Source organism: Chrysemys picta, chromosome 3 (assembly GCF_011386835.1).
Source record: "Chrysemys picta bellii isolate R12L10 chromosome 3, ASM1138683v2, whole genome shotgun sequence".
NCBI lineage: Eukaryota > Metazoa > Chordata > Testudines > Emydidae > Chrysemys > Chrysemys picta.
The window spans coordinates 184,527,560-184,549,227 of record NC_088793.1 but is presented as its reverse complement, the minus strand read 5'-3'; the positions used below and the strand labels follow the sequence as shown (position 1 = coordinate 184,549,227).

The 21,668-nt window shown below is 43.5% G+C and overlaps 1 protein-coding gene across 16 annotated transcripts in view; it reads left to right on the top strand.

The window, feature by feature from the left end:
* CCDC88A (coiled-coil domain containing 88A) overlaps window positions 1–21,668 on the top strand; it is a 410,515-nt gene that overhangs the window by 85,057 nt on the left and 303,790 nt on the right. For all 16 annotated transcript variants that reach the window (XM_065590781.1, XM_065590785.1, XM_065590783.1 and 13 more), the window contains one exon: window positions 17,781–17,850. In XM_065590781.1, the coding sequence (XP_065446853.1) occupies window positions 17,781–17,850 (70 nt within the window). The remainder of the gene's footprint in view (window positions 1–17,780; window positions 17,851–21,668) is intronic.

The window sequence follows — 21,668 nt, the reverse complement described above, 5'->3', positions numbered from 1 at the left end:
CTCAGCTCCTTTATCTTCACTCTTCACTGCATTGTGTCCCAGTCATACCCCTTTTTGCACAAGCCTTAAGAAATTTGCCTGTAGGTATCAAAATTCCTACGGCTGAAGCGCAGCTGGGACTGCATAGCCTCCTCTCCCCAAATACTTAGCAGATCCACCAGATCCACAGTGATCCAAGCGGGAGAGAGTTTGCTTCATGGAGCCGCCACAGTCACCTGGAGAGATGTGATGAAACCTCTCCATGCCGAGCAAACAGGAATGGAATTTCAAAAATTCCTGGGGCTTTAAAGGGGCAGGGACGGATGGTAGTTTACCTCTCTGCAGGGCAGTGGAGTTCAAACTGCTGACCAGAGCGGTCAGGATGGGCATTGTGGGACACCACCTGGAAGCCAATTAAAGCAGAAAAATCAAGTTTGGTGTCTACACTGGCGCTTTGTCGACAAAACTTTTGTGCAAAAAGCCTTATGTCTTTTGTTGGGGTGGTTTCATTTTTTCACCACAACAGGGCATTTTTGCCACCAAAAGTCACATCATAGTTTGTATGCATCCACTGTTTGTCGACAAAAGCTGCCTTATGTCGACAAAACTCTGTAGTGTAGACAAGGCCCTAGGCACATAGACTAAGGATATAAAATAGGGGACAGTGGCACCATGCTTTGGAACTTTCTCCTCCCCCACCTATGGAAGCAACAAGAATGCTGGAAAGACAGAAGACTTCATCTGAGGAGACTTGTCCCAGGCTTGAGAGAGGCCTGTGTATTATGAACTGTAACATCCAGTGGGGTGGGAAAACTGCTTGATCTAAATACTGCCTAGTGTAATAAAGTTTAAGATTTAGATAGTGCGCTTATCTTTTATTTTCTTTGGTAACTATTTCTGATCTTTTATGCCTACCACTTGTAATCACTTAAAATCTATCTTTGTTTCTGTGTGTTTTGCCTTCCCACATCCACACACGATATGCTCAGCAAAACCCCTTGTCCACTCAGTCCAGACTCCTGGGTGGTTTTCACAACTGCTTTAGTCTTAAGTGGGGGTGGGTTGGGGAGCTTTGGGTTAACTCATCCTGAAAGTTATATTAATTGAAGGGTATGTTCACATGCATTCTCAAAAAGGTTTGTGATTCAAGCAGTCACCAGTATCTCTCAGCATAACAACAGTAAAACTTTCCATTTGGTTTCGGTGGCCACAATTTCACCAAGACTGCACAATTCAAGGTGGTTTTGTATTTCCGATTTTCCTATTAAAGATCTACTTGCATTTATTACAAGATAATAGGGGTTGTACCTAGTCAGTTTTTTAATTGGCATGAAGTGGTACTGATAACTCTGTATATGGCACTTTTCACTTTGAGTTAGCACAGTGCTGTGGAAGTAACTTGGGTACTATCTTTTGTGTGAAAAGTAAACTTAGGTCTTTCCCACTTGTTGCAGATTCTCTGGCACTTTTTACAAGAACAAGGTTAATCATGATATCCTGGCCAAATTCCAGTTTGGGAAATTATCTCTGTATCCATATCTGGATCTCTGTATACATGTGTCATAACTATAAAGGGAAGGATAACAGCTCTCCTGTGTACAGTGCCATAAAATCTCTCCTGGCCAGAGACTCCAAAATCCTTTTACCTGTAAAGGGTTAAGAAGCTCGGGTAACCTGGCTGACACCTGACCCAAAGGACCAATAAGGGGACAAGATACTTTCAAATCTTGGTGGGGGGAAGGCTTTGGTTTGTGCTCTTTGTTTTGGGGGTTGTTCGCTCTTGGGACTGAGAGGGACCAGACATCAATCCAGGTTCTCCCCATCTTTCTAAACAAGTCTCTCATATTTCAAACTTGTGAGTAAAAAGCCAGGCAAGGCGTCTTAGTTTTACTTTGTTTTCTCAACTTGTAAATGTACCTTTTACTAGAGTGTTTATCTTTGTTTGCTATACTTTGAACCTGAGGCTAGAGGGAGGTCCTCTGAGCTCTTTAAGTTTGATTACCCTGTAAAGTTATTTTCCATACTGATTTTACAGAGATGATTTTTACCTTTTTCTTTAATTAAAAGCCTTCTTTTTAAGAACCTGATTGATTTTTTCCTTGTTTTAGATCCAAGGGGTTTGGATCTGTATTCACCAGGGAATTGGTGAAGGTCTCTCAAGGCTACCCAGGGAAGGGAATTAGCTTTGGGATGGTGGCAGCGGACCAGACCTAAGCTGGTAGTTAAGCTTAGAAGTTTTCATGCAGGCCCCCATATTTGTACCCTAAAGTTCAAAGTGGGGAAGCAGCCTTGACAACATGAGTTACCATTTCCAACTGAAACTGTTTGGGATTCTTGCTTCCTATCGTAAATTGTTTAGTGTTATTATGGTGTTTCACTCCAGCATTCAGGGCCTTGGTTCTATGTGTCATTCTTTTCCAGTGCATTCAGCATGGACAATGCTGACAAAAGTTCTGGACCTGGTCCCAGGCAGGGACATGTTCATGCTGTCACACCCACCTGCAACTGAGCATGGTAGGGGAGCATCAGAGTCAGATGACTCTTCTCACTAGGGAAAGTGAGAGAACTAGGGATTCCCAGACAAAGACATACTAAAACACACACGAGAGAGAGTGCAAATAGAAAACCACTGTTCAGTGTAGCTAGATAATCTAGAAATATTATCGTTATTTCAAGAAAAAAGGTATGCTTGGTATCAACACTATCTGAAACTGTTTTACATCATAAAGAACTGTCAACATTAATTGAACCTATTGAGAATTTGTTTTTGTTCAGTTGGAAGAATAACTAGCCTTACAAACATGAAATTATTGATAATTAGAATATTTTGCATATTCATTTGAGACTGTTTTTAGAGTGTGATGTCATTAACATAGAAAGTTCACTCATCTAATTCTGCTTAGCACCTTCGCCACTGAAAAAGAGAAAAAAACAACTGTGTAACATCTGTTAAATAATTTTAGATGGTTTTATCAGCTCAAGACCAAACTGCACTGTTGCAATCATTAAAAAGTAATGATTTGGTCTTAATTTTAAAAACCTTATTTCCTTTACATACAACAATAGTTTAGTAATACATTATAGACTTATAGAAAGAGACCTGCTAAAAATGTTAAAATGTATTACTGGCATGCGAAACCTTAAATCAGAGTGAATAAATGAAGACTCGGCACACCACGTCTGAAAGATTGCTGACCCCTGGGCTCTTTCTGAGCAGTTGTACCTTGCCCAGCAGTCCAACACCGGCGAGCCTGATGCAGGGGAAGGAACTTCTGGTAAATATGCAGTTTGCTTTGATATTTCAGGGGCAAATCTGTTCATTTACTGTTTTTTAATTGGGTTAGCAATAACCATTAAAGGTAGAGTTGCTCTCTGCTTCTTATTCTCCTGTACAGACAGGCAGAGAGGGCCCTGTGGAACAGTTTTTTTTTAATGTGCATTGGGATGTCCCGTGAATCCTCAGTAGAGATGGTGAGGAAACTTCCCTGGAGCTAGTCTGCAATCCTCTGCTGAAAGTTTCTTGGGAGGGCTCCCTTATTTCTTCCACCATGGTAGGACACTTTCCCACGTCAGTCAGCAATTATTTCAGGGGGCACCATTGCTGCTCACAGCCTAGTAGCATATGTACCCACTCTGCAGTCAGACACATGCAGGAGCTCTTCCCTTTCAGCCTCCATTACCCACAGGAGTGAGATATCAGCTAAAATCATCACCACCTGTGGAAAATGGTGCCAGTATTCAGTTGAGTTGCCCTAACTGCATATACTTGTGCCTGTGTGCTTTCCCTCCCTCCCTTTATTATCCCAAATCACCCCCGTGTCCCCGGGCCATACTTACTGACGCTGGGACTGCTGCTATGCTCTATGAGACCCAGGGGAAGTGAAAATGTAGTGCTTGTAACTTGCATTGATCAAGGGGACGCCAGCGGAGCAGGTCAACCAGATAAGGAGGAGAAGAGAGAGGATGCGAGACAACATATTCCAAGAGATCCTTCTGTGGATACCGACCAGAGGGCTTGAAGGAGTACCCTTTCAGACAGAATGGAAAGGGGGAGTGTGGAGAGGAGAAACACGCAGCAAAAGGACAGAGACATGCAGCAGGATATGATACCATTTCTCAAGCACCGGATGGACATGCTAGAGACTCTTATATACCTTCGGGTCCAAGTCACCCGTGCTTGCTTCCCATTGCAGCCTATCAAGAACTGCATTCCGGGACCTCCCTCCCCTTCCCTCCACATTCCACATATGTTCCCAGGCCGCTACAGTATCCCTACCACTCCACCCTGAGGGAGAGTACATACAATCACAGCCGCATATACACTGACCTCTGAGAAACATGGTTAGTGTATGTGTTTTTGAAATGAGAATGACTGTTCTTTCCCTTCAAAGATTATTTTCCCTGTATTTATAAAGTTTTACTCATTTAAAATTATGTTTGCATATGTTTGGAATAAAAATTTGTTTATGAAAACTTAATTAATATTTATTAGTTCACAACATGTGGGGGCTGGGACCGACAGCATTCAAAGATAATAGCAATAGGTTCATTTGAAGTGTCATATTACCAAACACTCATTACAAGATTCATACTGGGGTGCTAAAAAAACAATGCCAAGCAGCGCACACGACAACACACATTACTGTAGTTCACTACTGAAATGGTCTTTCAACGCCTCCCTGAGCCGTATAGCTTCCTGTTGAACTCTTCTTATAGTCCTGGTATCTGGCATCTCAAAATCAGCAGCCAGCTGTTTCACGTCCGTGCTCTACCCTTGCAGAAACTTCTCCCCTTTTGCTTCACAGATATTATGAAGCACACAGCAGGCAGCTATAACCATGGGGATTTTTTTTCACTAAAGTCTAGTCACGTGAGTAGACAGCGCCAGTGTCCTTTCCAATGGCCAAAAGCACATTCAGCAGTCATTCTGCATCTGCTGAGCCTGTAGTTGAAGTGCTCTTGGTGCTGTTGAGGTGGCCAGGGTATGGGTCCATGAGCTACGGGAGTAAGGGGCAGGCTAGGTCTCCCAGAATCACTATTGGCATTTCAACATCCCTAATGGTAATCTGGCAGTCTGGAAAGAAAGTCCCTACTTGCATCTTTCTGAAGATGCCTGTGTTTTTTAAGATGCATGCGTCATCCACCTTGATGTCAGTAAAATGTCTCTGGTTATCCACCAGCACTTGCAATGCCATAGAAAAGTAGCCCTTTCTGTTGATGTACTCGGTGACAAGGTAGTCTGGGACCAAAATAGGAATATGCATGCCATCTATTGACCCACCCCAGTTTGGAAGCCCCATTGATGCAAAACCATTCAGAATGTCCTGCAAATTGCCAAGAGTCACAGTCTTATGTGGCCCTGCACACTTGCATCACAGCAGTCCCCATGGTGGATTTCGCAACTCTGATTCCCAACTGATCAGTAGCAATTCAATCTGGCATGGCCAGCTTCCATACAGCAATGACGACTCGCTTCTCCACCGTGAGTACAGCTTCCATTTTAGTGTCGCTGTGCAGGAGGGCTGGGGCGAGCGCCACATGCAGTTCCATGTATGTGGCTATGCGCATCCGAAAATTATGCAGCGACTACTCATCATCACAAACCTGCATAACGATGCGATCCCACCGCTCAGTGCTTGTTTCTCGGGCCCACCATCTGCAGTTGCTCTGTGAATGATAACAACAACCTGGAATTGTTTCTCTCTATGTCCGTCATCAAGGCAGCCTGCAAGGCATCGTCCTATTCCTTGCAGCTCCTCTGGTATCTCTGAAAATACTGAAGGACCAGGTGTGTTGTGTTTGTAATGGTTAGCACAATACTGAAGAGCAGTGCAGGATCCATGCTTCTTACAGAGCTGGCAGAAGCGTGGGTTTTCAGGGCTTTGGAAAAGAGGAGTGAAACATTATGGGATGCAGATAATCTCTGATGGAGAAAACTGCATGTTGGGACATTGAAACCATGTTTCTAGACACCCCTGCGTGACTTGTTTGTCTCCGTGAGGCTTTGTAATTCCTTCCCAAACACCCCGCACCAGGGTGGTGAGTTGCACAGTGGGATAACTACCTACAGTGCTCTACTTTCTACATCTATACAAGCGCTGCCACTGAGAATGCGCACCACATTGATGTAACTTAGGTTGACTTAATTTTGTAGTGTAGACATGCCCACAGAGTGTCACAGCTAAATGATGGAACAGATTGTTTAGCATAAGTAGTTACATATTTCAAGGGACCATTCAAGGTGAAGTGGCCCATTAACACCCCTCCATTTGGGTGAATGGTGTGTGTGTTAATGGACCTCTGCACCTTGAATGGTCCCTTGAAATAGATGTTAGCTACTTGTGCTTGGGATTAGTTGGGTTTGGCTTTTTTTGAGGGATGGGAGTGAAGGTTGCAGATGTTGTGAATATTATTTTAGCTATAGTGGAAAAACGTTGAGACAGGAAGGTGGAGAAGGCATTAGATTCATTTAATATCCGGAAGTCTGTTCTTAGCCAGATCCCCTCAATTGAGAATGCTTTGTCTCCAGCTCTCACATGCTTTGTTCTGGATTTTGTGATCTTTGTTGTTCCAGAGGAACATATCTTTCTTGGCAGTTCATGTAGATATGAAGTTTTCAGAAACACCTCATTCCGATTTTCAAAAGTGCCTCAGGGCTTATCTACATGTTCAGCGCTGCAGTGGCTCAGCTGCACTAGTGCAGCTGTAGTGCTTTAGTAAAGACGCTACTATTTGGATGGGAGAGCTTCTCCTGTCAGTGTAGTTAATCCACCTCTGGGAGTGGTGGTAGCTATGTCAACTGTGGGTTAGGTTGGTATAACGGTGTCGCTCAAGGTTGTGAATTTTTCACACCCCTGAGCAACATAGTTATGCCAATGTACGTTTGTAGTGTAGACCTGACCTTAGACACTTAGGAGGAGCCTGTGTCTCACTGAAAGTCAGTCATATTTATGAACCTAAATACTTAAATCTCTTTTGAAAATGTGACTTAAGCTTCTTAGTCATTAGGCATTTTTGAAAATATTACCCATTTTTCCAATGTAGCTGGGACTTGATCTGTTAAGCGCCTTGAAGATTTAAATTAGCAGCAGAACTGTATAGGGATCCATTGAAGGAATTAGAGCACAGACATGATGAATTTAGCCTAAACTGTGGAAGAAGGGGGCAGCTGTATTTTGCATTAGCTGGTGCCTTTGCATTATTTGCACATTCAGCTTTAGATACAGTGAAATACAGTAATTAAGTCTAGAGGTGAAAAATGCCTGTACCACTGTGACCAGGTCCTAATCCATGTGTTGGCGTGGAGTTTCCTAGCAAGAAAATGAAAAAGACACTTTGTTATTGATTCTGTGTGACCATCCAAGTTCAGTGATAAGTCACACAGGACCCTTGGGCTTTGCATCACTTTGATTAGTGGGAGCAGGTTGATTTCACTGGAAAAATGGAAGAGGATAGTGTCCTTATTAGTTTCCCTCTGTCCAGCCATCATCACTTTGGTCTTGCCTGAGGGTATGTCTACACTACGAAATTAGTTCGAATTTATAGAAGCCGGTTTTATAGAAATCGGTTGTATACAGCCGATTGTGTGTGTCCCCACATAAAATGCTCTAAGTGCTCTAGTCGGCGGACCGCGTCCACAGTACCGAGGCTAGCGTCGACTTCCAGAGCATTGCACTATGGGTAGCTATCCCACAGCTATCCCACAGTTCCCGCAGTCTCCGCCGCCCATTGGAATTCTGGGTTGAGATCCCAATGCCCGGATGATGCAAAACAGTGGCGCGGGAGGTTCTGGGTACATGTCGTCAGGCCCCTCCCCCTCCGTCACAGCAACGGCAGACAATAGATTCGCGCCTTTTTACCTGGGTTACCTGTGCAGACAACATACCACGGCAAGCATGGAGCCCGCTCAGCTCAGCTGAGCTCACCGTCACCATATGTCCTCTGGGTGCCGGCAGACGTGGGACTGCATTGCTACACAGCAGCAGCTGCTAACTGCCTTTTGGCGGTAGACGGTATAGCATGACTAATAGCCGTGGGGCTGGCAGCCGTAGGGCTGCATTGCACCAGCCCCTTGCCCTCTGGTAGAAGATGGTATATTACGACTGGTAACCGTCGTCATCATACTGCAGTGGCTGTCAATCAGGGGCACCTGGGCAGACATGCTACTGTCTCGATGATGATGGCTATCAGTCGTAGTATACTATTTTCTGCCAATTGCCCAGTATTGTCTGCTAAGCACCCAGAAGAGGCCGAGGGCGATCTGGGGGCTGGCAGACGTGGGGCTGGCAGACGTGGGGCTGCATTGCTACACAGCAGCAGCCCCTTGCCTTTTGATAGAAGATGGTATATTATGACTGGTATCCGTCGTCATCGTACTGCAGAGGCTATCAGTCATGCTGAACCGTCGGCTGCCAGCTTAAGATGTAAAAAATAGATTTGTTCTGTATTCATTTGCTTCCCCTTCCTCCGTGAAATCAACGGCCTGCTAAGCCCAGGGTTTTCAGTTTAATCTTTAGGGGGACCATTCTGTGTGACAGTTGTTTGTGTTTCTCCCTGATGCACAGCCACCTTTCTTGATTTTACTTCCCTGTACCTGTACCTGTACGCCATGTCATCACTCGGCCCTCCCTCCTTCTCCTGGTCCGTCAGATACTAGTTTCGCGCCTTTTTTCTGACCAGGCGCCATAGCTAGCACTGGGATCATGGAGCCCGCTCAGATCACCGCGGCAATTATGAGCACTATGAACACCACGCGCATTGTCCTGGAGTATATGCAGAGCCAGGACATGCCAAGGCGAAACCCGGACCAGCCGAGGAGGCGATTGCAGCGCGGCGAAGAGAGTGATGAGGAAATTGACATGGACATAGACCTCTCACAAGGCACAGGCCCCAGCAATGTGGAAATCATGGTGTCACTGGGGCAGGTTCATGCCGTGGAACGCCGATTCTGGGCCCGGGAAACAAGCACAGACTGGTGGGACCGCATCGTGCTGCAGGTGTGGGACGATTCCCAGTGGCTGTGAAACTTTCGCATGCGTAAAGGCACTTTCATGGAACTTTGTGACTTGCTTTCCCCTGCCCTGAAATGCCAGGATACCAAGATGAGAGCAGCCCTCATAGTTGAGAAGCAAGTGGCGATAGCCCTGTGGAAGCTTGCAACGCCAGACAGCTACCGGTCAGTCGGGAATCAATTTGGAGTGGGCAAATCTACGGTGGGGGCTGCTGTGATCCAAGTTGCCAGGGTAATGAAAGACCTGGTGATATCAAGGGTAGTGACTCTGGGCAACGTGCAGGCAATAGTGGATGGTTTTGCTGAAATGGGATTCCCAAACTGTGGTGGGGCCATAGACGGAACCCATATCCCTATCTTGGCACCGGAGCACCAAGCCACCGAGTACATAAACCGCAAGGGGTACTTTTCAATGCTGCTGCAAGCCCTGGATCACAAGGGACGTTTCACCAACATCAACGTGGGATGGCCAGGAAAGGTACATGATGCTCGCGTCTTCAGGAACTCTGGTCTGTTTCGAAAGCTGGAGGAAGGGACTTTCTTCCCGGACCAGAAAGTAACCGTTGGGGATGTTGAAATGCCTATCGTGATCCTTGGGGACCCAGCCTACCCCTTAATGCCATGGCTCATGAAGCCGTACACAGGCAGCCTGGACAGTAGTCAGGACCTGTTCAACTATAGGCTGAGCAAGTGCCGAATGGTGGTGGAATGTGCATTTGGACGTTTAAAAGCGCGCTGGCATAGCTTACTGACTCGCTCAGACCTCAGCGAAAAGAATATCCCCATTGTTAAATCTGCTTGCTGTGCGCTCCACAATATCTGTGAGAGTAAGGGGGAGACCTTTATGGCGGGGTGGGAGGTTGAGGCAACTCGCCTGGCCGCTGATTACGCGCAGCCAGACACCAGGGCGGTTAGAGGAGCACAGCAGGGCGCGGTGCGCATCAGAGAAGCTTTGAAAACGAGTTTTGTGACTGGCCAGGCTACTGTGTGAAACTTCTGTTTGTTTCTCCTTGATGAACCCTCCAAACCCCCCCCCCCCCGACCCGGTTCACTCTACTTCCCTGTAAACCAACCACCCCACCCCACCCTCCCCTCCCCAATTCGAGCACCGCTTGCAGAGGCAATAAAGTCATTGTTTTTTCACATTCATGCATTCTTTATTAATTCCTCACAGAAGTAGGGGGATAATTGCCAAGGTAGCCTGGGATGGGTGGGGGAGGAGGGATGGAAAAGGACACACTGCATTTTAAAACTTTAACTCTTATTGAAGGCCAGCCTTCTGATGCTTGGGCAATCATCTGGGGTGGAGTGACTGGGTGGCCGGAGGCCCCCCCACCGTGTTCTTGGGCGTCTGGGTGAGGAGGCTATGGAACTTGGGGAGGAGGGCTGTTGGTTAAACAGGGGCTGTAGCGGCGGTCTCTGCTCCTGCTGCCTTTCCTGCAGCTCAACCATATGCTCGAGCATATCAGTTTGATGCTCCAGCAGACGGAGCATTGACTCTTGCCGTCTGTCTGCAAGCTGACGCCACTTATCATCTTCAGCCCGCTACTTGCTCTTTTCATCCCACCATTCAGCCCGCCACCTCTCCTCTCGTTCATATTGTGCTTTTCTCATGTCCGACATTGACTGCCTCCACGCATTCTGCTGTGCTCTATCAGCGTGGGAGGACATCTTCAGCTCCGTGAACATATCGTCCCGCGTCCTCCGTTTTCTCTTTCTAATGTTCACTAGCCTCTGCGAAGGAGAAACATTTGCAGCTGGTGGAGGAGAAGGGAGAGGTGGTTAAAAAAGACACATTTTAGAGAACAATGGGTACACTCTTTCATTACAAGGTCACATTTTTCCTCTGCCTGCCGGTTTGGTATGAGAGATCACTCACGCAGTGCCCCAGGCAACATATTTCGGCTTGCAGGCAGCCATGGTAGGCCACAGTCTTTTGGCTTTTTTAACCTTCTTAACATGCGGGAAAGGTTTCAAACAGCAGCACATTTCCCATATCAAGGATGAATTGGGTTGGCCATTTAAAATGGGTTTGCAATGTAAAAGGAGGGGCTGCGGTTTCCGGGTTAACATGCGGCACAAACCCAAGTAAACCCCCCGCCCCCCCCCCCCACACACACCCGATTCTCTGGGATGATCACTTCACCCCTCCCCCCACCGCGTGGTTAACAGCGGGGAACATTTCTGTTCAGAAGAGCAGGAACGGGCACCTCTGACTGTCCCCTTAATAAAATCACCCCATTTCAACCAGGTGACCGTGAATGATATCACTCTCCTGAGGATAACAAAGAGAGATAAGGAATGGATATTGTCTGCATGCCAGCAAACACCGGGACCATACGCTGCCATGCTTTGTCATGCAATGATTCCAGACTACGTGCTACTGGCCTGGAGTACATGAAGGAGAGCTTTCTGGAGATGTCCCTGGAGGATTTCCGCTCCATCCCCATACGCGTTAACAGACTTTTCCAGTAGATGTACTGGCCGCGAGTGCCAGGGCAAATTAATCATTAAACACGCTTGCTTTTAAACCATGTGTAATGTTTACAAATATTTACAAAGGTACACTCACCAGAGGTCTCCTGTGTGCCCTGAGGGTCTTGGGTGAGTTCGGGGGTTACTGGTTCCAGGTCCAGGGTCACAAACATATCCTGGCTGTTTGGGAAACCGGTTTCTCCCCTTCCTTGCTGCTGTGAGCTACCTACAGTACCTCCATCCTCATCTTCCTCGTTCCCCGAACCGTCTTCCCTGTGTGTTTCTCCATTGACGGAGTCATAGCACACGGTTGGGGTAGTGGTGGCTGCACCCCCTAGAATGGCATGCAGCTCCGTGTAGAAGCAGCAAGTTTGCGGCTCTGCCCCGGACCTTCCGTTTGCTTCTCTGGCTTTGTGGTAGGCTTGCCGTAGCTCCTTAATTTTCACGCGGCACTGCTGTGTGTCCCTGTTATGGCCTCGGTCCTTCATGGCCTTGGAGACCTTTTCTAATACTTTGCCATTTCTTTTACTGCTACGGAGTTCAGCTAGCACTGATTCATCTCCCCATATGGCGAGCAGATCCCGTACCTCCCGTTCGGTCCATGCTGGAGCTCTTTTGCGATCCTGGGACTCCATCACGGTTACCTGTGCTGATGAGCTCTGCGTGGTCACCTGTGCTCTCCACGCTGAGCAAACAGGAAATGAAATTCAAACGTTCGCGGGTCTTTTCCTGTCTACCTGGTCAGTGCATCTGAGTTGAGAGTGCTGTCCAGAGCGGTGACAATGAAGCACTGTGGGATAGCTCCCGGAGGCCAATAACGTCGAATTCCGTCCACACTACCCCAATTCCGACCCGCAAAGGCCGATTTTATCGCTAATCCCCTCGTCGAAGGTGGTGTAAAGAAACCGGTTTAAAGGACCCTTTAAGTCGAAAGAAAGGGCTTCGTTGTGTGGACGTGTCCAGGCTTAATTCGATTTAAAGCTGCTAAAGTTGACCTAAACCCGTAGTGTAGACCAGGCCTGAGTTGAGTTTGAGCCAGCTCTTTTTCATCCAGGAGCTAGCTTGTAGAAAATGTTAGCTTTGTTGTATCAGTGGGAAATGAAATATAGTTGTCATCAGCATATAGTTGACAACAAAGCCAATATGCCTCATTATCTGTCCAAGTGTTCTCATAGTAAAGAGAACAGAGAAGAGTATGGATCCCCAAGGGACTCAACAGGTGACAGTTTTTGAGGAACAGAAGCAGTTACCCATTACCATTCTGGAGAGTAATGATTGGAGTCATTGTAGTGCTGATCCAGCTTCTCAAGTTTTGTCATGTAGGCTAGTCCCAGAAGTAGTAGCCCCTTGCTCCTCTTTTAAAAAAAAAAGAAAAGAAAAAGAAAATCCAGCAACCTGCTCAAGCAGCTCTGTGCAACCAACATTGCTCAGCTTACAAGTAAAAGGGTGATTTTTAAAAAAATAGACAATATATCAAATTGAACCAAGCTTCTGAAAATCAATGTTTTTTCTGCCTTTTACATCGCCATTAATAAAGATTCTGAAATTAGAATTTAACTGACAATTTTATTCATGAGCAAGGCACAATAGAAGCCAGCTTTCTTCCATAGCTGTATTGACCGTGCAGTGTTAACAGTAGTACAGTTTTGTTAATAAAGTAAGCAGGTATGGCCCAAGACACAACACAAGCAGATAGGTTGTGTGAGAAAACACGTTTTTATGTATGCATATCTCTGGCCAAAACAACACCTTAAGTAAGGCCACAGCAAAACTGGATAATAAAATGCTAAATCTGTCCTTGAGACAGAAGATGGTGCATAACTTAGGTTACATTTAATGAGTTTCAAGCTTTAGGTGATGATGACTACTTACTATTCTTGAAAGAAAAGATTATTATTGTCGGAGAAAAACAGAGTTCTCACTATTTGTTTAGGTACAGCAAGTCAGATGCTTTATTAACTCTCACAATTGCGCAGAGGGAGAGAGCTAAGCAGGTCTCTCAACAGGTAAACAATTACAGCAAGCATTTATACCTTTTGTTACAGACAATAATGAGCAACAGTTGCATTTTGTTTATACATAGGCCATCTTGATATCTCATTTCCTCACTTGTTTTGACTCTTGCCAACATACAATATTTTCTATACCTTATCTACACAAGGTCTTCTACACCTTATCTATACCAGGTCATAATGACTTCTTACACAGTTCTTTCTCACCCGCCTCACACAATCCTCGCTTCTACAAATCTCGCGTTATCAGGGTTACAGTTAGCCTGACTCTTGCTAACGAACTGTCATGTATTGCATCCCCTTCCTGTCAGTTCTTTCTCTGCTTCCACATTATGTATTTTTCTTTCTTTTTTTAAATTCATATAGTATCTGCAGTTTAATAAAACATTTAATTGGATACCTTGTTTTTGTGCAAGCATGTGTAATTTTGTGGTGAAATATTTTAAGTTTCATTCTTACCATTAATGCTCTTATAACTTTTATACTCCATAATTTTATAGTCCAAACCAGTAGACATCTTCTTCCAGAGAATGAAAATTATCCCATATAACATTTCTTTCCAAATTGTCTTAGTTTTGTCTGTCAGTAGCCGAGCAGTTCCATAGATACACAATCTTTTCTGTGGAATTATATGGAAGTATATTCTCTATATTTAAAAGAATATTAGTGCTAGTAATTCATCTCTCATGACTTCAGCAAGTAGGAAATAAAATTAGTGTGTATGTACAATAAAGGAAAATAATTTAATCAGGAAATTGATTTTAATGTCAAGGTTCAAAGGGATTTTAAACACAGTTTAAAAAAGTTAACAGTTCTGTAAAATATCTTTCTGGGGTTATTTTGGTTGATTTTAATTTCTAATTTTTTAAAGCCAGGAGCTGTTCTCTAATATTGTGTTTTTTCTATAACAATAGTATAGTCAGCGTTTTTATTTGGCCTTTTCTGCTCAAAGTTACCAGGGGCGTGTGTGTTGGATGGGGTGGGTTAAGAGGATATATATATTTGAAAACAGGTAGTGTTTCCTCCTATTGTTGATATTCTTGTTACCACTTCAGAATATTTGTAGGAAAGAAATAGCAACAGAGTCAACCTCTGATCAAGCTTTGATTGCAGTTCAAAGTTGAGGTGATTAGGCCCCCATGATTCATTGAACACTACTCAGTAGGACTTGGAATGGCATTCATATCGTCAGATTTTAGAGGGGCAGAAATAGACAGCTTTAGCAGCAGCTTAGTAGTAGTATAACAAAAGTTTTGGCCAAAAAAATCAAAGGATCTTTAAGGAGTCACATTACCCTTGTCCTACAACTGTACAGAGAGTTGATGTATAGTAGTTACTTATAGTTGTATTACAGCCACTTTGTAGTACTCTATGCAACAGATTTGCAGACTAGTTAAAACCTGTTTAGTTGACTATATAATCAAGAAAGAAAAGTCATGCAAATGGTTGGCAACATTTCCAAAAATGGTAGTTAATTTATCACTTCAGGCTGCTCTAATTCATGCTAAGGGGTCTAGCCAAGCATGACAGACAGTGCAGTATTGTAAGAGTATAAAGGTGAGCATTACATCACCTTTACATTCGTCTGCACTAATATAAACTGAGTGCTCCTCAGCTGTGGCCAAAAGATCCAGCCCTGTATTTTTAAAATGCTTTCTGATAAACTAATTTAAGATGTTAGCAATATAAAAAAGAAATGTTGTTTTTTAAAATACATAATTTTTAGCCTGGTAGTCTCTCTTCAACAGGTAATAGTTGTAACACGTATCATTATCTTTGTCATCTATTGTCCTTGTTTCATTTAATTAAATCTTCTGCTTTTCCTTTAATTTTTTAGCCTTTTTTAATGGGAAAAGAGCAAAATTGTTGAATTTAGTCTTTTTGTCAGGATCGCAGATATACAGAAATCATGATTATTTATCAGAAATTTTTGATATTAACTAGGCCAAATCTACCACCTAAAAATGTTCTGTAACATTTACTGGGCCATGTAGTTCAGGGTCTTTAAAAGCTTAAACAGCTGTTACTATCAATAAAACTCTGCATCAAGTGGTTGGTCCTTTTACTGAGGGAACTTGCTTTTTCTGCTGTCTACTGTATACTCACTTAAGGCATATGCAACACACGTCTAATTAGTTTTACTCTAATCTTAATCAGTTGAGCTATAAATTTGCTCATCCCTATACCGTGTGTTGAAAGCTGTGTTACCCATAAGTGTTTAGCTATAGCTAAGAATACTTGCAAGAAATCCCACTTTCAGGTGTAAAACTCTCCTACAGTACTTAACTTAAAACAAGGCCCATCCTCAAAAACATCATTTTTAGATTTGCTGCATCAAGTGAATTAGCATTTCTGATTTTGATTCTTAAATTTGCTCTCTTACATGCAGTTAATCACTAGAGCAGAGGTTCTGAAACTGTGGTCCGTGAACTCCATTCGAGAAAATGAAGGGCCACCCACCTAATTAGTGGAGCCGCGCAGGCGTGGCTCCACTAATTAGGTGCCTGGACCCTGGAGAAGACGCACATGTAAGGTGAGGTGGTGGCCTTGGGGGGAATAGGGGATAGGTGGGAGGGGGCAGTGGGGTCAGAAGAGGGGGTGGAGGGAATTTGGGATGTGCAGGGCTGCGGCAGCCAGAGAAAGAGGCGATTGTCCCCAGCTCCAGGGCTGCAGCTGCCGGGGAGAGATGGCCCTCCTTCCCAGCCTCAGCTCTGTGGCTGCTGTGGCGGGGAAGAGACCCCCCCTCCTTCCCAGCCCCAGCTCAGGGGCTGCTGCAGTGGGGGAGAGAGAGGGAGAACCCCCTCCTTCCCAGCCGCAGCTTGGGGGCTGCCGCGGCAGGGAAGAGAGGGCACATCCATCGCATTAGAAAGGTAAGACTACTGATATTAAAATATGTGTTGTGTGCTTTTATTTGTAGAACAAAAACCATTAATAATTAAGGTTTTTTTTTATATAGCGCTTTTATCCAAAGTGCTTTATAATAGCTCATGGTACAAACAACATTTGGAAAGATCGTTAAGTGATCCACCAAGACCCTCAACAATTTTCAAGTGGTCCGCAAAAAAAAAAAAAAAAAGTTTGAGAACCACTGCATTAGAGTGTACTTGCATATTGTGTGTATGTTGTATTATATTTTGTGTTGGGTATTGGTATTGTACATATTGCTGAATCTGTGCCATAATGAGAAATACAAAAATGTTACTTCAAAGCTTCACATGGGGTGGCGTCTGCTTGGTATGAACATCTGGGCTCTGAAAGGAAACCACTCTGCCTCAAAAGAATTAGGTTCTGTTTAGACTGGGGATTTGCCTTGATTACAGCTTTCAGTGCATCTGACGAAGTGGGCATTCACCCACGAAAGCTTATGCTCCAATACATCTGTTAGCCTTAAAGGTGCCACAGGACTCTGTTGCTTTTTACAGATCCAGACTAACACAGCTACCCCTCTGATACTAGTGACCAACTGTCACTGTAGGTGACTTAGCACTCCCTAGTGTAGACAGTCTTACCCCTGCTTGAAACCAGGCTAAAATCTCCTGGTGCAAATAGTGATTTCACTTCTCTGCACTCAGAATCATACTAGCGCAGCTACACAGATGGCTGGTCGTTAATAGTGTTAATTGTCACAAATCCACGTCCAGGTAAGCCTCCAAAAGTATGTACTTGGAAATAAAGGAAAGTGGATCTTTCATGGTAGTTTGCTTCACTTACAGTTTTAAGCATTTTAAGAATACCTGTGTATTTTGTTTTAGATTCACTTAATACCTACATAACTCTCGGTTAAAACATATAAGCAAAAGAACAGCTAGTAGAAAGTGGAATGACCAATATTTGTAATTTTCATTTTCTTACAGTATAAATAAATAAAGTATAAAGTAAATAAATACATTTATCAATAGTCTATTAATAGGATGGTAAACATCAGCTAATTTTAAAAGGCATTTTTTTTTCTTTCTGCATTTTTCCTTTGATTCAGGATCTGTAGCTGACCTAGGATCTGTATGCTGGCTCTGTGTCACTAGGGGATTTCACTCTACTGGGATGATCCTTCAGTGCCCAGTTATACCAGTTCTGCAGCCACCAGAAAGAGAACAAAGCTTTTGTAGAATTGATGCAAAGCTTTAAAGTTTTTACAAAGCCCAAACAGTTAAATCTAGATTTCGTGTGAATGAGTTTGAATTAAGATATATATTATTTTGAAGCTACTCCTATTTCACTGACTTCAGTTTGTATGATTAGCATTTGATATTTGACTTGGTTCAATACACATGAATTAAAAATATTAATTTTATCAATTTTCACAGGAGACTTTGCAGCAGTTGATCATGATGTCTTTGCCAAATGTCTTAATAATTGGCAAAAATCCTTTTTCTGGTAAGTTTTTTTTCTATTTAATTTAATTTTAAAAAATTTGTAATTAGTTCCTTGAAAATGTAGCTCAGGTAGGAATGAGCCACACCAGAGGGCTTGATGAAAATTTTAGCAAACGCTTGACTACAGAATGATGAATTTCATTGCTTCTGCTCAGATCTGAAGGTCAACCATGAACAAACACAAAATTTTAAACAACTAAAACCTCGAGATAGACATGCTACCATTGGGATTTATATTGAAGTATAACTGTCTTTTTAATCTTTTCCATGCCATGCTTCAGTGCATGGAAGGAGGAATCATTTCTCTTGGGCAAGAGGAACCATCTCAAACAAAACTACCTATCTGTTATCTCGTCAAATACATTGTTTAAAACCTTGACATCATCCTTGACCCTGAACTTTCCTTTCTCCTCCAATATCTGTAAATCTGTCTCTATAGCCATGTCTGTAACATTTCCCATTTTCCTGGGTACTGTGCCTCTACTTTTATCTTTTCTAATCTTGACTGTTGCTGCTATCTTCTCCTAGGCCTCTCAGGGTATGTCCACATAGCCCATGGAAGCAAGTCTCTCAGCCATGGTTGACAGACTTGAGGTAGAGAAGCTCGCACTAACATTCTGAAAATAGCTGTGTAGATAGTGCTTTGAAGTTGCAGCTCAGGCTCTAAAGCCAAGGGGTGGGGCAGGTTTCAGAACCTGAGCTCCAGCTACAACTTCAAACTGTTGTCTATGCAGCTATTTTTAGAGCACTGACGCAAGCATGCTAGCACACATCTGTCGACCCAGCTGGGAGTCTCACTTCTGGGAGCTGTGTACACATACAGCCAGGGTCTCAGCTCTCTAAGTTCTAGTATATGTAGAATACTTTTGCCTCCTTTCTCATGTGTAGTAAGAAGTCTGAACATGTTCCCGCCATTCTCAAACACCACAGACTGTACAGTTATTGCATGTGATAGTTCAAAACATTCCATGGATTTGCTTTGACCTGCTTCAGAGACCTCATCTCTTTGTATTAGTTTTTTCTTTTGTTGCCAGTGATCATTTAACACCTGCTTCTGACTTGTTTGACGGAATCCTTCATTTTTTTTAATGTTAGTAAAATCAGATGTGAGAGGCCAGATACTGTCATGTATCAAAAACTGGCTAAGAGAGAGAAAACAAAGGTAGGAGTAAATGGTTAATATTTGTAATAGGAAAAGGCTGACAGTATGGTATCACAAGATTAAATACCAGGTCCATTGTACTTTAATATATTTATTATCTGGAAAAGGGATGAGCAGTGAGGTAGCAAAATTTGAAGATGACAATAAATTATTTAGGTTTCTCAAGATGGGAGAAAACTGAGAGGAACTTCAGACACACCTAATTAGGCTAAGTGTATGGACAACCTGATGGGAGATGAAATTCAGTGTTCACAAATACCATGTGAAATGTACATTACAGTGAGTAATTTGAGCTACTCATATACCTTACATGGTCCTAATTTAATTATCAACTCAGGTCAAAGGCTTGGCCATCACTGGGAAAATTCCATGAAGAGCTCTGCTCTATGTGCAGCAGTGATAAAAAAAAAAAAAAAAAAAAAGAAGCAGCAAAAACAATGTTAGGATACATAAGAAAAAGGCTGGAAAATAATTTGGAAAGTATTACAATGCCATAATATAAATCAGTGGTATGCCCTCACTTGGAGGCCTATATTCAGTTCTCAAAAATTATATAGCGGAAATAGAGGTGGTTCAGAGACAGGCAGTGAGAATAAGAGGCATGGAAAAATTCTCATGGACAGTGATTGAAAAGATTGAGATTGTTTACCTCAGTGAGGAAAGGAATAAGATGAGCATTATAAAAATATATAAAATAATGGATGATATAGAAGAGGTAAAGCAGGGTCTTCTGTTCACCCTATTTCATAATGAAAGAACAAGGGGACATTTAATGAAATTTGAAAGTGACAAAATCAGAATTGATCAACAAATATTTTTTCACCTAATGCACTGCCTGTGTTACGTAACTTATTGCCACCATCACTGATGCCAGGAACTTATCAGATGTCAAAAAAGAACTGGGTGCTTATTTGGATTCAAAGATTAAACAACAGTTTTGGAAAGAGTATTAACCCTCATGCTTCAGGCCATACCAGTCCCTAACTTTTGGGTTTTAAGAGGAAACTTTCCCTGGGGGACACGTTCTCCAATAACAGTGTATTGAATGGTTTTATACACCTTTCTTTGAAGCATCTGGTACAGACTGCTATTGGAAGATAGGATATTAGACTAGATGGACCACTGGCATGATTCAGCATGGCAAATTTGTGTTCCTCTGTTACTTCCTTATTATAATGGCATATTTCTAATGTTAGAACACTAAAATCCTGTCTTGAGTTGGACCCATTGAAAATTATGTGCACTCAATGAGGTATTTTAGGGAAAAACTAAAATCTCTCCCTGCAAGATGTGCATGAGGGAATAATAGCCAGCATTCATATTAAAGATATTGTAAAAAAACATGTTTGCACATGACAGCCTAGCATTTCAAAATACAAAAGTATGAAAGCTAAAGCATCCCAATATACCCATGAAAATATTGTCTTAATATAGAAGGGGAAAATGTAATAGAATGAGATTGCTGTATGATTTGCAGATTGACTGTCCTCCTGGCAGGATTAGTTAAATAGAAAAACCGTGGGACAGTCTCAGTTCACTCCACAGGAATTGCATTGACTTATTTTGACATTTTGAACATACAATAAATATCAAACTTGGGTACCTAAATAAGTGGTCTGATTTTCAGAGGTGTGCGTCTGAAAACCCACAGTTTCCATTTACTGTAGTGTGAAATATGCTTGAGTAGCACACTTCAAAATGAGATCACTTATTTAAGTGTGTAAATAGAGACTTAAGGTGTCTAGATTTAGACACCCACATTTGAAAACTTTGGCTAGAATGCTTACAAGTAGTAACTGTAAATGTAAATAGGATGGGAGAGCATATGTTGCCCTGGTCTGGACAATTTGAGGATTGAGGACAGCAGCCAGGAAAAGATCTAAGTGTCCGTCTGTGTCACCAGTGTAAGTAGTTTTCCCTTTAGTGGAAAAGTACACATTTTCTTTTTCCCCTTCTGAACACAGCAGGGAGGTATCTTTCACCTCACTCCACTCTTATGGGCCTTACTAGTCTGACAGGGACTCCAGGAGTTGCATTTATGTATGCTGGCTCCCCCTGGTTCCATGGATGCCTTAGGCTTCAATCTCTGGCAAATAAACCTCTCCTACTCCTCCCTGAGCAGTGCCCTGCACTGTCTCGCTTTGCACCAACAACACAGCCAGTACTGATGGCCCCGCTTCTGCTGGACCCGTCCTCAGAGTGTGAGAGGGTTTCTGAGCCAGACCCTCATTCTCACCTGCTTACCTATAGCCTGGATCCTTGGCAACAGCCCCCCTATCTGCCCACATATAGATCTTCTGCTATCCCCGGGGGCCACTGAGGCCCAGCAACGCATATGCTTGAGCCTATTGGCCTGCTTCAGCCTCTAACAGGACTGCGGGATGCTGCGACTGCCACCACACTGCACCCTCTTCCATTTATGAAGAACTGCAGGAAGTTCCCATTCCACTGGCACTGACGGTCCCCATTGGGGCCTCATAGTCCTCAAACGATGCATTTATTTCACCTTCCCTCTACCCTCCAGACAACCATAGCCAATAGCATGACCTGCTTTGGTGAGTGGTTGAGGCTCTCGGTCTCCTGGTGGAGGTCCAGGATGCGCAAAACCAGTTCCGGGATGTTCTGCAACTGCTGGGACCCTCCTGGACTGTCCTCCC